Raw genomic sequence first — 14925 nt, 5'->3', positions numbered from 1 at the left:
TATAGAAGAATTTCAGGCTGGGGTATGCTGAGTTTCAGGTCTCTAGGACATCAAAGTGGAGAATGCCCTGTAGGAAGTTGAAGTTTGGGCATAGTTGTAAATAAGTATCTCTTAGCATGTAGTAATTAAAGCCAGGAGATCTTTCAGGTGTGAAAATGAGAGAGAGACAGAAAGAGAGAGAAAGAGAGCTCTCACAAGTGAATAGATAAGAATACAGCAAAGATCAGAATCCTGGGAGAACATCCACTACCAAAGTACAAGCAGAGAAAGAGAAATCTGTAAGGAAGAATTAGAAGGACCTCTCAAAACTTAAAAGAGAAAACTAGGAGCTTCCATGGTCATAGAAACCAAGGAAGGGAATTTCAGGAGGGAGTGATCAGCAACTACAAATGTTAGATAGATATCTAATAAGATTAAGTCTGAAAGGTGTTCATTGACTTTAGTAATTGAGATGTTACTGGTGATATCTGCAAAAGCAACTTCGTGAAGCAGAGGAGCCAGAAAGCATATTATTATAGACTGAAGTTTAATGGTAGTAGAGGAAGATGCTGTAGAATATGAATAGTCTACTCTCTATGAACTACTACAAATTAGACTATCACAAAAGTTTGAGTCTGAGGAAAGAAAATGGAATAATAGGAAGTGGTATATGGAAAAGGTTTTCATTTTTGTGCAGTGGGGTTTTTTGGTTGGGGAGGGAGTTGTTTGGTTTTAAAGATGAGTGCGTTCAGGGGCGCCTGGGTGGCTCAGTCGGTTGGGCATCCAACTTGGGCCCAGGTCATGATCTTGCAGTTGGTGGGTTCGAGCCCCACGTCAGGCTCTGTGCTAACAACTCAGAGCCTGGAGTCTGCTTCAAATTCTCTGTCTCCTCCTCTCTCTGCCCCTCCCATGCTCATGCTCTGTCTTGCTCTGTCTTTCAATAATAAATAAACATTAAAAAAAATTGTTTTTAAGATGAGTGCATTCAAGGGAAAGATAGTAAAGTTTAAGAAATTATGATCAGGGGCGCCCGGGTGGCGCAGTCGGTTAAGCATCCGAGTCCGACTTCAGCCAGGTCACGACCTCGCGGTCTGTGAGTTCGAGCCCCGTGTCGGGCTCTGGGCTGATGGCTCAGAGCCTGGAGCCTGTTTCCGATTCTGTGTCTCCCTCTCTCTCTGCCCCTCCCCCATTCATGCTCTGTCTCTCTCTGTCCCAAAAATAAATAAAAAACGTTGAAAAAAAAAAATTTTTTAAATATTCTTAAAAAAAAAAAAAGAAATTATGATCAAAAAGGATTGATGGGTTTGAATATGGTTCATGAAGAAATATGAAGGCTTGGGGTCCAGAAAAGAGCTAAATGTGTTGCTTATCTTCATGAGTAAAATGGGTGTCCTGCATCCTGAAACTGACTGGAAGGAAGAAGGAAAGGTCTCAAACAAATATTTTGGTTGGGTTGACTGAAGGCAAGAAGTGATGGAATTCTATTCTAGTGGCTTCTGTCTTCTCAATGACAGAAGAAAAAAAATCATCTAATTAAAGTAACTAATGATATCTTCTTTGCTTATAAACTGCTGGACACTTGCTTATTGAATGAATGAGTGAATGAATGAATGAATGAATGAATGAAAAATACTAGAAGAAGTATGCCAAATATTAATAGTGGTTCTTTGGGATTGTAGTATTATTGGTAATTGTTATTTTCTTTAAGCTTTTCCTTATTTGCCACCATGGAAATGTATATTTTTGTAACTGGAGAGGGGAATGTTCAATTGATGAAACTTTGATAAAGCTTACATGGAAGGTAGAAGCTGCTCAGAGATAAGTAAACATGATTTTGACCAAACATGACAGCCTAGTGGAAGTCTGGTTATTTGGGTGTCCGTTGGTCTTATTGCAGGTAAACTTAATGCAACAACTTGTTTAATTTAGTAGTTATTTCAGAAATAACATGTCTTTAGACTGGAAGTTTATAGTGTCAAGGCCAAGGGCAAATTGTCCCAAGATGTGCCATTTGGCATGCAGCTTATTTAGAGCTGAAAACATTCAAGGCCCAAAAGACTCAGAAACTTTGATCTCCATCCCCTAACTGCCTAAAAGAATTTAAAGGATCTGCTCCCAGAAGACAGCTATCACCACAGATAACTACAGTATAATATAAACTGGGGGTGGTAGACAGGGAGGAACTTAGCAAAGTCCCTTTGTTAAAATTCCTTTCTGTGTCCCATTGTGTCTGTGTGGCCCAGCAAACATTTGTTCAACAAACACTTACTCTTTTCATCTTCCCATGAATTGCTGTCCTTTTCTTGAAGTCCCAGGCCCCTACCCTTATCCTTAGTTCAGGATAACACTCATACTTCATTTTGCCTGTCTTTAGAATCTCATATCTTTGTGGATTCCCCATACATACGAAATTAAATTTGATTCTCTCCTGTTAATCGGTCTCATGTCAGTTTAATTCTTAGATCAGCCAAAAGAATTTTAATGGCAGAGAAAATTTTTTCCTGCCCAACAGTAGCTTCAGTAACTCCATCCTTTAAAATAACTTGAAAGTCAGGTGGTATAGAAAAGTCCTTGGAGTTAGTAGAACATGTAGTTTGGAGTTCGGGGCATATGCTGGTTGCATGATCCTAAGCGAATAGCATTTATTCTAGCCAACTCTTCTCATTTGTAAAATAGGAAAAGAATATTCCTTACCAACGGACTTTGATAATTGAATGTGAAGTATATGCAAGTTTTTTTAATAAATATGTAGTCATTTTACCATCCTATCTTTTACCAAATAACAATTGCTTCATTAAATTTTTCCCAAATATATATATAACATAATTTTTTTATAACTTCATATATGTGTTGAATTGTTCTTTTAAGGAAGGATCCAGCAGGGCGCCTGGGTGGCGCAGTCAGTTGAGGGTCCGACTCTTGGTTTTGACTCAGGTCATGATCTCATAGTTCGTGAGTTCGAGCCTCACGTCAGGCTCTGCACTGATGGCTTGGAGCCTGCTTTGGATTCTGTCTCTCCTCTCTGCCCCTCCCCAGCTTGTGCTCGCTCGCTCTCTCACTCTCTCTCAAAAATAAATAAACTTAAAAAAAATATATCCAGCTTATTTATACATTTTGCTATATTCTGTTTCATGCAAGAAATACCTTCTTGGTCTAGCTGGAAAACGTTCCGTATTAATTACTGGTATCACCTGGTATTAGCACTTGTTGACAGGAATTGAACTTTGGAAACACTTTTTTTTCTTTAGTTTTGGTTTCAACAGATCTTAAAGCTCAAAGTTTAATAAGACTAAATGTGGTTACTTTATTACTTTTTGGAAGGAAGCACTGACTAATAACCAGTTAGCAGACATCCAATGAAATCACTATTCATACTTCTCTTTTCTCCTAGAAAGTAAACAAATGGGAAACTAGATAGCTAACAAAATAGATCAAGTCTAAGTAAACCTAGACTTCAAAACTAGATGGCAAAACAACTTATATGTACTAATAAATTAATATTAAAATGTTAAGAGTATATGTAATATGTATAATATTGTTACAGTATAGAGCTTAAAGACACTCCCACAGCTACTAGTGGAAGAAGTTATTGGTATCATTATTTTACTGAGAATTAAGCCACATTTTTTATTCCTAACCAATGCCACTCTGCATTTAAGTATTATATGTTAAAAAACATAAGTTTTTTTGTTGTTGTTTGAAATTCCTCTTTGGGGAATAATAAATTTGGGGTATAAATGATAGGTGAGAATAACGTGGTTCAGTTAGTAGACTTGATAATATGAAAGTTCTATAACTTATTAAGATGTTTTTGATGTATGGTTGTGATTTCTCAACCAAACTTTTTTTCCCCAAGTTAAATACAATGATAACAGAAAGCAGGAGAGGTGTAAGAACTCTGAAAGAAGAAGTTCAAAAGCTGGATGATCTTTACCAACAAAAAGTTAAGGTAAGAACTTTGTCATAGTCTATATAGGTGAGCCAAACTATGTCATAATATTTACATGTTCCGACATCTAACTGAATCTCTAAGCCATATCCTATAACTTGTGTTTTAGTCTCATCTTCCAAAGTTTATTTTAAAGAGTTATTTTGTTCTTTTAAAGGATTTTTTTCTGGAATTGGGCTGTTATATCCTAGAACATGTTTACTGTCTAATTAATATTTTAGACTTGCTTATAAGATTCTGCGTGCTTGTAAGACCAAAACATGCTTTAAAAATAATCTCTTCTACCTTTTATAGAGATTTAGTGTTAAGTACTCCTAAAGCATAAACCTCCAGTAAGGCCTGTGTATGTGGGATAGCCTGTAAAGAGTCATTGCAAACTGACTATTTTGACCAAATTTCAAAGACCATTTGTATGAAATCTAGAATGTGGGTTCATTTCCCACCACCTCTAATTCATCCCCTTTCTGGCCAGCATTTTACTTAGGGAAGCACTCATGTGACTGTTCATTACCACCTATCCAATTTAGGTGAAAATTTTAGTCATACCAATATTATTTACTTGGTTACACCAAAAAAGTAGCAGGAATTGAAAACTTATCTCTTGGCCTTGTACTGTATTATGTTTAGGGACTATACATTTTGTTAGGCAGGGTAAAATTTTTAGAAAATATGCCACGGTAATGTGATCTACATGTGAAATATGAGGCAATTGGTAATCATTTGTATATTTTCATATGTTCTCCATGACAGTACCTCAGTTTATTCTTAAAGCACTTCAGTGAAAGGCTCTCATATTTCATTTTGAGAAACCTAAGAATTGATGACCCTGAGCTCCTTTGCCTGTGCATAATTAATACACTTGTGAAATAAAAGTAGTATGAAAGTGACCCACATTTTTGCCTATATAAAAGGCCTTTTTGATGATCATAGGAAAAATTCAAATCAGTATCATAAGATTTCCTATAGTACATACTTGAAAATACTGCTGAGTGAATTCTATACAGGCCTGTTGAGAAGGTCACATTTAGATTGCATTTAGGTTGACACTATAAAATTCCCAACGGAGCATTTTAAAGTCTCTTACATGTAAAATAGTACACATTCTGAGAATACAAATGGTGATGCGACCTGATTTTTTTCAATGCTTTACATATATATGGTACGTGGAGTATACATAGTATATGGAGTATATAGAACTTGAGTATCACACACCACAAGGGTGGCTTTATCTTGATAGGAAGCTGAAGAAGAGGACAAAAAATGTGCCAATGAGCTGGAGTCCTTGGAGAAGCACAAGCACCTGCTGGAGAGCGCTGTTAACGAGGGCCTCAGTGAAGCTATGAATGAATTAGATGCTATTCAGCGAGAGTAAGTTTGTGTCACCAAGATTTATAATGTGTATTTTCAGGTTAATTATTTAACTTTTTACTAGATCTTCATTTATTTGCTTTGATTTATATTATAGAGCTATTTGGGGGAGAAGGAGTAATGAACAGTACTTACATGAAAGCAGCTTATAACTTGAGATACTGTCCCTAAACAAATATATTCTGCAACTATTATAAAAAATCATTCCTTTTTAAATGTTTTTATTTATTTATTTTGAGAGAACACATGCGTGCAAGCAGGGGAGGGGCAAAGAGAGAGGGGGAAAGAATCCCAAGCAGGCTGCATGCTGTCAGCACAGAGCCTGATGCAGGACTCCATCCCATGAATAGATCATGACCTGAGCCGAAACCAGGAGTCAGATGCATAACAAGACTGAGCCACCCAGGTGCCCCAGGAATCATTTATTTTTAGATCTAATTAATAAATAACTTTTAAACCCTGAAAACAACATAAAATTTTAAATCAATTTAAATACTTTGGCTATTTGTTAGTATTTTTAAGATATGTATACTTTCTAGAGATCACATGTATTATATAGTAAACTATATACTATAAATCATACAATTGTTCTATAACACAACTTGTGTCCTCATAATAGGCACCACAAAATCATGCAATAAAAAATCAGGACTTACAGGAAAATTGGGATTAGGGCACAACACTCAAAATCTCTGTCAGTGACACACACACAAAAGATAGGAACCTAACAAAAATGTTAGCACAATTGTACACATTGTAAATGGTTAAGAAATACATAAATGCTATGATAAATATGACACTTTATCTTAAAAAGACTTGAAGTTTGCCTATGGGAATGAGCATTCAAAAGGTTGCAACTTGTAAATTATTGAGATGGGGTGGAAGGAGGATTACCTAAAATCAGATGGAAAGTTTTTTTTTTTTTTTTTAATGTTTTTATTTATTTTTGAGAGAGAGAGAGAGAGAGAGTGAGTACAAGCTGGGGATGGATAGAGAGGCAGACAGAGGATCCGAAGCAGGCTCTGCACTGACAGACCTAGTGTGGGGCTTGAACTCACAAACCATGACTTGAGCTAAAGTCGGACACTTAACCAACTGACCTACCCAGGTGCCCCTCAGATGGAAAGATTTAACACCAGATGTGGATGCATGTGGCTCATCACACAATGCAATGAACTGACAGAGCTGGTACACACACACATTTGTGGGCTAATGTGTTTTGTGTATTCCTTTGCATCTGGATTCAGCTGAGTACAGCTTTCTACGTTCACTTAGTGTTTCTCAAGAAGGTAAAGGCATATAGGAATGCCTGGCTGCCTCCGTTGGAAGAGCATGCAACTCTTAATCTCAGGACTGTGCGTTTGAGCCCCACGTTGGGTGTAGAGAGTACAAAAATAAATAAATAAACTTAAAAAAAAAAAAGAAGGAAGGAAGGAAATGGCATAAGCAAATACAAATTTTGCATTATGCTCAAATTGCTACATAATATATCAGTCCAGTTGGAACAAATACATATTTCCAAACAAGCAGCATAACTGTATATATTATGTTACATTTCTTAGAAGTTCTTCATTATCAAATTACACACTGTCAAGTTTTCTCTCTTGGTTTCCCTTATTTTAAACCTTACATAGGAAAAGTTTTAGCCACATTGTTTATTAACAGTAACTAAAATAGCGACATCCCTTTTTCAAAGAATATTCTGCCTTTTTGTATATAATTCTCTCATGCAACCTATGTAAAATCAACATACCGAATAGGTAATCCATATGCTCTTTTTTCTAAAGTTTCAATAAAGGGGCCCTCAACTAAAAAAATTTCACTTTTAGGTTAGAAGTACAACCCTTCGGAAAATCATACCTCTTCATTTGCTTATTTGTAGTTTAGGAATAAAAACTCAGCTGAAGGGTTTTTTGGCTTGCAGTTTTTGTTTTTAATTTGAATTTGCATGCCTAAAGGTAAGACTCCCACTCCCCCATTCAAATGTATTTAATGCCTTGCCCCTGAAAGCATTTAAGTTTACAGTCTTTTTGGAGATTCAATTAAGACCATTTGCTCCCAGGTTTTATATGTTAAAGCGTGAGGTTTTGGTGCTGTATTGTTTTGTTGCTTGCAAAGGATCTTTGAAAATGTTTTTTGGTTTCAATGGTTGAGAAGCAAACAGCACACATACAATCACAACGTGGTCTTATTGAATATGAAAAGAAGTGAGCTAACTAGAACTGATACATTAAGTTTTTCCTAAGCAACACAAATAAGACTGTTTATTCTACAGATACCAACTAGTTGTGCAGACCACAACCGAAGAAAGACGAAAAGTGGGAAATAACTTGCAGCGTCTTTTAGAGATGGTTGCTACACATGTAGGGTCTGTAGAGGTAAGTGTATGAAGGTCTCCCCTACATGCTAAGAAAGCTTTTTAAAACGATATTTCCGTTTTGCTTCTACAGATACAAATGATAAATTGCATTTCTATGGAAAATATGTTCTAGTGAAAATTTATCAGAAGAATCTTGTTTAGTGGTATGGTAAGGGGACATCTGTGCATTTCATAAAGTAATCTGTTTTTTTTCACATAAACAGCATATAATGATATTTATTATATCATGATGTGCCAAGCCACATTCTGCATACTGAAAACATATCAACACACTTTAGAATCCACTAAAATGAAAGAACATGTGTTATGACAAATATTTTTCCTCTCTGTTAATTTCATGTAGAGTACTTATAAAATATTGAATAGAGTACTTAGGAAACATGAAGCATAGCTTGAAAGTTCGACAATAACACTATTCCTCCAATCTGCTGTACGGAGTCCAAAAGCCAAGGCAAATGCTAAACTTTAAAATTCCTGGGTAGTTTTTTAGATGGCAATATATTTCCAATTGTGAATGGATTAAGAGGAAAAAAACTCATTATATCACATTGACAGTCTTCCATTTATTGAAAACAGAACATATGGTATTGTTACAGCAAATACGTGACACCCAGAAAGAGACAAGTGACACACACTCGGAAAATCAGAAAAGACTTTATTTTGCACCAGTGCTAGCCCTGCGGAGTCACCTGCAAAGGCTGAGCCCTGAGCCCTGGTGCTGGCCTTCTTTCATGCCCGGCTAGCCTCTAGGCACTTGGAAACATTCTATTGGCTGCACCATGGGGTGGAGTACTATCGGTTGTACTACATGGGCAGCTGGCTGATGCAACTGAGGCAAGCAAGATTACAGAAGCCAAAAGCATGCAAGGGGAGTATCCAGCCTCAGACATCTGGCTGGCCCCTTTTTTATCTGCTCTTGCCCGCATTCCTTCTCATTACCCCCTCTTGATTCTCAGGCTTCTGTAGCCTTAGAGAAAATCAGTTTGTGGGGGGCAGGGAACCCCTTGCTGTCACAGGAAGAGGGGCAAAAACCATTCTGGCTTCTTCCTGCTGAACAGGGGCAATAAAGGGAGGGGTGTGATAGGTAGGGTTCTTCATCCAATGGGGAGTAGTGACAGCTATAATGGTCCAACTGGAGCATCATCTGGAGTTTATAACTTCTAGGCCAGAGGAAACAAACCTGGTTAGCATGTTCAGAATATAAGGACCAAACAGGAGGGCTATGAAAAGCATTAGGAGAAGACCAGCTAAAGGGAGGATCCAGGATGCCCAGTTCCATATGTTGCTCCAAGAGTTCCATGAGTCTGCTAATTCTTGCCTCCGTTTGATGATCCACTCCCTTAGTTGTTGGGCCATATCTCTAACTATCCCTGATTGGTTAACATAGAAGCAGCATTCCTCATTTAGGAAGAGACACTGTCCTCCTTTTTCAGGAGTTAACAGGTCTAGGCCTCTCCTGTCTTATAAGACTACTGCTGCTAAGGAGTCTACTTGATCCTGTAAAACCACGAGACATTTGGCCACTCATTCTATGTCATCCATTAGGTCCTTGGATAATTTATGATAATAAGTGGTTGAGTTAATCGGGTAACATTTACAGTTGCCTGTGTGATTGGAGTGGCTGCTTAAAGGGGCGGGGGTCCTGTGGAAAGCAGAGCCATCAGGCTCTGGCCAGACTGGGATTGGTATCATTGAGGAGGCGATGAGTTGTACTCAACACCTGGTGCAGACAGGGATCTAAATCAAGTGGTCTGCCCAATTCAAGTCTAGGCAAAGGCCAATAGGTTGGGTTAGCACTGACCCAGCAGGCATGGAGAACATCAGGGCAGGTTGGATCAGGCAGCCCCCAATAGCATCTTATTTTTATTTTTCCCATCCAGTAAGTTCTCCCATTCCTGTTAAGGTAGTGATCCTCCTGGCATTATAACATCTGTCTGGCATGTGGGGATAAACAATGGCACAGAGGCATGGTATTATCTCATCTTTTATGGTCAGAGGAGCAAGAGAAGCAATGGGAATAGGGAAGGGAATATGAGCAGAGGAAGAGATAGTGGAGTAATAGGGCAACCCGGGCCTGTAATATAGGGCTTTCCCTCATGGAGGCAAAAGACAGCAGAAGATCCTTTGACACATCCCTCCAGTCAGGGAGGAAGGTTCCAAGAGTGGCAGTGGTAAGTGGAACAAGTGCACGGTTGGTAAGTGGAGAAGATTCCTTTTGAGCATGTTAGGAACAGGTATATGTGCAACAGGGATAGGAGACAAGGCTGATTCAGCATTGGAGAGAATGGTTCCATCCTGAGGTAGGAGACAGTTATAAAGGCAGAGAATAAACATGCAGAGAAAGATATCAATCACAACTCAGATCATATACAGCTAAGGAGAATAAGGCATCCTGATACTAATAAGTAGAGGAAGGCTAACAAGGGTTTGTGACTGAGGTGCCAATCTGCAGGAATAACTTGTGTTGGCCCCTACAGCAAAGAGTATAGCAACAAGTATGGAAAGAGAAATAGGGATGACAATGAAATTTGAGAGAACGAGTTGCTGTAATTCATTTAGGTCACTTCATGATTTCCTTAAGCTTCTGGTTATAGAGTGTTCTCAGGTGTTGGCTGCAGGCTGCTTATCGTCTGCCATCTTCTTAAGGGTGATCTGTAGAGGACTTTTCTGGTTAGCAGTTACTTTCCATTCCAAGTGGTTATCAGGTGACAGATGGGCTGCCTCTACTCGTGAACGGTGGATCCAGGCAGTTAGTCCTGCAACCTTGAGGGCTATGGGCATGGTTAGCACAACTAAATAGGGTCCCTTCCAGGTAGGTTTCATTGGTTCCCTTTGCCGATCTTTTATCCAAACCTGATCCCCAGGTTTTTGAGGGTGTACAGTTGTTCCTAGGGAAATGGGTATCTTGTCTGTCACCCATCTATGTATCTCAAATATAGTTTTTCCTAATCCTTTTAGTTGTTTTTGTATTTCCAAATTCCCTAGCTCTGTCAAGTCTCCCCTGAATTTGACTAGTAGGTGGGGTCTTCTGTATAGGATCTCAAATGGGGAGAATCCTATTTTTGTCTGTGGTGTACAGCATATACGGAGAACTAGGGGTAGTATATCTGGCCAGGGCAAGTTAGTTTCCTGACATAGTGTGGCCATGGCTAATTAAGGGTCTGGTTCACACATTCCACTTTCCCTGAACTCTGGGGCCGGTAGGCTGCATGTAAGTTCCATTGGATACCTAGGGTTTTGGACTTGTTGCAGCACCTCAGGCACAAAGGTTGGGCCGTTGTCTGAGCCTATGGTTAACGGCATTCCATGTCTGGGAATGATACCCCTTAGCAGAGCATTAGTTGCTTCTCTTGCTTTTTCGGTGCATGTAGGGTAGGCCTCAACCCAACCTGAAAATGTGCAGATGAATACCAGAAGAAATTTATATCCTCCAATGGGTCTTATTTTGGTAAAGTCCACCTCCAAATCCTCAAAGGATGCTTGACCACAGCATTAGATTCCCATGAGCCCATTAGGGCCTTATTTAGCGTTATTTTGAGCACAGGGGCAGTGTTGAGAGATCGAGGTACAGAGGGATGGGAGTCGAGCAATTACATAGTAACAGCTCAGTAAGATTTCAAGGGCGGTTTTTCCTAGGCGGGTGAGCTCATGCTTTCGGGAGAGCCACCTGGTGGGCTAGCTGTTCCCATATATATACTCTTTGGTCTAGAAGTACCCACCATCTTTCTTTTGTCTGGCTTCCCTTTTCCTGTTGTGCCCATTTTGTTTCTTGGATTGTGTACCTTGGGGAAGTTGGCAGTTCCAGGACCGGCATGATTTTCGAAGGTGTTGTTTGTTCTCCTGCTGCTTGTTTAGCTGCAACATCTGCCCATCAGTTACCTTCTGCCACTGAGTCTTTTTCTCTTTCGTGTCCCTTGCAGTGAATGACTGCTACTTCCCTTAGTTCCCAGACTGCACTTACTATTTTCAGGATTTCTTCCCGATTTTTTATTTCTTTTCCTCCTGCAGTCAAAAGTCCTCTCCTTGTAGAGAGCCCCATGTATATGTAAAGTGGCAAAGGCATAGCACAAGTCAGTGTGTATGTTGACCCATTTGTCTTTACTGAGTTCTAGTGTTCTTATTGGGGCCCACCCACAGCTGCTCTTTGGGCTGACCACCCTTGTGGAAGGGCCTTTGCTTCTATGACCTCAAAATCAGAGATTACTGCATAACCGGCATGTCTTTTGCCTTCATTCATGAAGCTGCTGCCAGGATGAGGTCAGGATTTTGTAAGGGCCTGTCTGATAGTTCGGGTCAGCTAGAATATACTTCATCAAGTACCTCTAAACAATCATGCTCTGGGGGCCCCACCACTGCCAGCAGGAAAGTGACAGGGTTTAGAGTTTTTACGGCTTCCAGTCTTATTCATGGGTCTTCCTATAGTAGTCCCTGATATTGTGTCATCCCAGCATGAGTTAGCAAGTGTTGCCCTCTGGCATTCATCATGGTAATAACAGAATGGGGAACCTTAATATTTAGGTTTTGTCCCAACATGAGTTTATCTGCTGCCTTGATTAAAAGTGTGGTGGCTGCCAGGGCCCTCAAACAGGGTGGCCATCCTACTGCAACTGAGTCAGTCTGCTCTGAAAGGTATGCCACTGGTCTTTGCCAAGGTCCAACGAAATTCCTGGGTGAGAACCCCCAGGGCTACCCCATTGCTTTCATGTACGAACAGGTTGAAATCTCGTAGTACATCTGGGAGTCCCAAGGCTGGTGCCTCTGTAAGTTTTGTTTTTATGGTCTTGAATACCTCTTCTTGATTAGGGTCCCAAAAAAGGTGTGCCCTTCCTTCCCCCCTTTAGTGCTTTGTATAGAGGTCTAGCCAACTCCGAGAACCCTGGGATCTATATTCAACAGAATCCTGCTGCTCCCAGGAACTCTCGGATCTGCCCATGGGTAGTGGGAACTGGAATGGCACAGACTGCCTGTTTCCTTTTGGCTCCCACCATCCATTTACCTTGGGTAATTTTGAAGCCCAAATACTTAACTTCCTGTTGACAGATCCGTGCCTTTTTCTTTGATGCCCGGTATCCCGCCTCTGATAGTAGCCTGAGTAGGGCCCTGGTTCCTCCCAGCTTTTGGTTTGCATGCAACTGGCTAGCAGGAGATTGTCCATTTATTTATTGGAGGAGTCCCATCCTGGAAACCTGGCTAAGTCAGATGGCAGCGCCCCACAAGTTTGGTGAATTTTTGAATCCTTGTGGCAGCCTAGCCTAGTCCAAATGAATTGTTCCTGTGCCCCTGTGGTAGGGTTTTCCCATTCAAAGGCAAATAGGGGTTGACAATTAGGCCTTAGCTAGAGACAGAAGAAGATGTCCTTTAAATCCAGACATGTGAGCCATCCTGCCTCAGAGGGTATGAGTCCTAGTAGAGTGTATGGGTTAGGCAACCCTGAATGCAGTGTGATGACTGCTTCATTAATTGCTCTTAGATTCTGTACAGGGTGGTAATCATTTGTCCCAGGCTTTTTCACAGTCAGCAGGGGAGTATTCCATGGGGACTGACATCATTTTAGAAGTCCCCATTTGAGTAAACTGTCCAAGTGTGTCTTGATCCCCAGGTGTTCCACCCGTGGGACCATATATTGGTGTATTTTGACTGGTTGAGTCCCTGGCTTTAGGTCAGTTAATATTAGGGGGTGGTTTTTTTGCCAGACCAGGGTGGTTTCCTTCTGCCCAAACTGAAGGGAATTCAGCTTCTAGCTTGGGGGCCACAGTTGGCTCACCAGGAGGGGAAGTGTATAATCTCCATTCCTCTTCTCGTGGAATCATCAGGGACAAAATCATGGGCTGGGTCTTTTCATTTAGGCACAATTGTATCTCTCTATCCAAGGTGAAGGCTATTCCTGCACCCAACTTGTCAAGGAGGTCTCTACATAACAGTGAGACCAGGCAGTCAGGTAGATACAGGAATTCATGAACTGCTTGGTGACCACCCAGCTGGCATTGTTGGGGACCACAAAATGTCCTTTGGGTTTGCATCTCAGTGACTCCTATGATGATGACTTCTCGACCAGAGGTGCCACCTTCTGTGTCATACAGAGTGTTCAGCCCCAGTGTCGACCATGAAGTCTATTGTCTAGCCTTGGGCTTCATTTTGACCATGGGCTCATGGGGGTCCAGTGGGATAAAGCCAGTTTTTCCTAATCAGAGTCCACTCCTGCCAGTCCAATCAGGTCAGCCTTGTGTGGTTCTGGTTAGTAGTGGCAGGCTGGAGCAGAAGTTTTTGGTTTTCCCTTTTGGCATTTGGGGCATTCATTTTTCCAGTGTCCAGAGTCCTTGCAGTAGGCACATTGATCCTGTTCCCGTGGTGCCCTTCATTTTTGTTCTTGAATCCCTTGTGGTTTCTGTGGGGCCCCTTCTAGAGGGGATGGTCGCCCCAAGGTTGTGACCAGCAGAGCTGCCTTTTGTTTCATTCTTTGGTCTACCTCCTTTCTAGCAACTCAATCCCAATTTACAAAAACCTTGTTGGCAATTTTCAGTAGTTCAGTGGGATTCTTTCTAGAGAATCCTTCCAATTTTTGGAACTTCTGTCTAATGTCACTTTGGGCCTATCCCATGAAGGTAGTATTGACCATGTGCTGGTTTTGGGGGGCTTCTGAGTCAAATGGAGTGTAAAATCTGAAGGCTTCACGTAATCTTTCATAGAAGTCAGCTGGACTCTCTTCTGCTTTTTAGGACCTCAGATACCTTTGCCATGTTGGTGGGCTTTTGGCCCCTGCTTTTACCCCTTGGAGGGAGGCAAGTCAGTATCTTTCTAATCTGGCCCTTCCCACTTCTGTGTTGGGGTCCCAGCAGGGTTCTCTTCGGGCATAGCCTCCCATGCCCAAGCCTCAAAGTCTAGTTGTCCATCTGGTGCCTGAGTCTGGAGCCTTTTTCTGGCTTTGGTGACTATTCATTGGTGCTCTTCTGTGTTGGAAAGGGTGAGCAGAAGCTGCTTACAGTCAACCCAAGCAGGGAAGTGAGACTGAAATATGAATTCTAGGAAGAGGTTGTTTTATCTGCCTGGCCACTCCCCTCATGGGGATTAGACATCTCTTAGCATTGGCAGGTCAGTATAAAACCCCTGACTTGGATCCTGCCTTGAGCCATATGAGGTCATCGGAATTTCAGGGTAGGACCCACTCAAGCTTTGTAGCCAAAACCGTGGAGCACAGGCATTCAACACACACATTCAGACAGATTACAGACTTCCACCCAAGACTTTCCTG

At 40.9% G+C, this 14925-nt stretch overlaps 1 protein-coding gene across 1 annotated transcript in view; it reads left to right on the top strand.

Moving 5' to 3' along the window:
* Positions 1 to 14925, top strand: part of NDC80 (NDC80 kinetochore complex component) — a 61694-nt gene that overhangs the window by 42345 nt on the left and 4424 nt on the right. Inside the window, exons 14-16 of the mRNA XM_043558407.1 lie at positions 3836 to 3928; positions 5166 to 5296; positions 7572 to 7674. Coding sequence (XP_043414342.1) covers positions 3836 to 3928; positions 5166 to 5296; positions 7572 to 7674 — 327 coding nt within the window. The remainder of the gene's footprint in view (positions 1 to 3835; positions 3929 to 5165; positions 5297 to 7571; positions 7675 to 14925) is intronic.

Source organism: Prionailurus bengalensis, chromosome D3, assembly GCF_016509475.1.
Source record: "Prionailurus bengalensis isolate Pbe53 chromosome D3, Fcat_Pben_1.1_paternal_pri, whole genome shotgun sequence".
Classification (NCBI taxonomy): Eukaryota; Metazoa; Chordata; class Mammalia; order Carnivora; family Felidae; genus Prionailurus; species Prionailurus bengalensis.
This window is presented reverse-complemented; position numbering and strand designations above follow the sequence as displayed.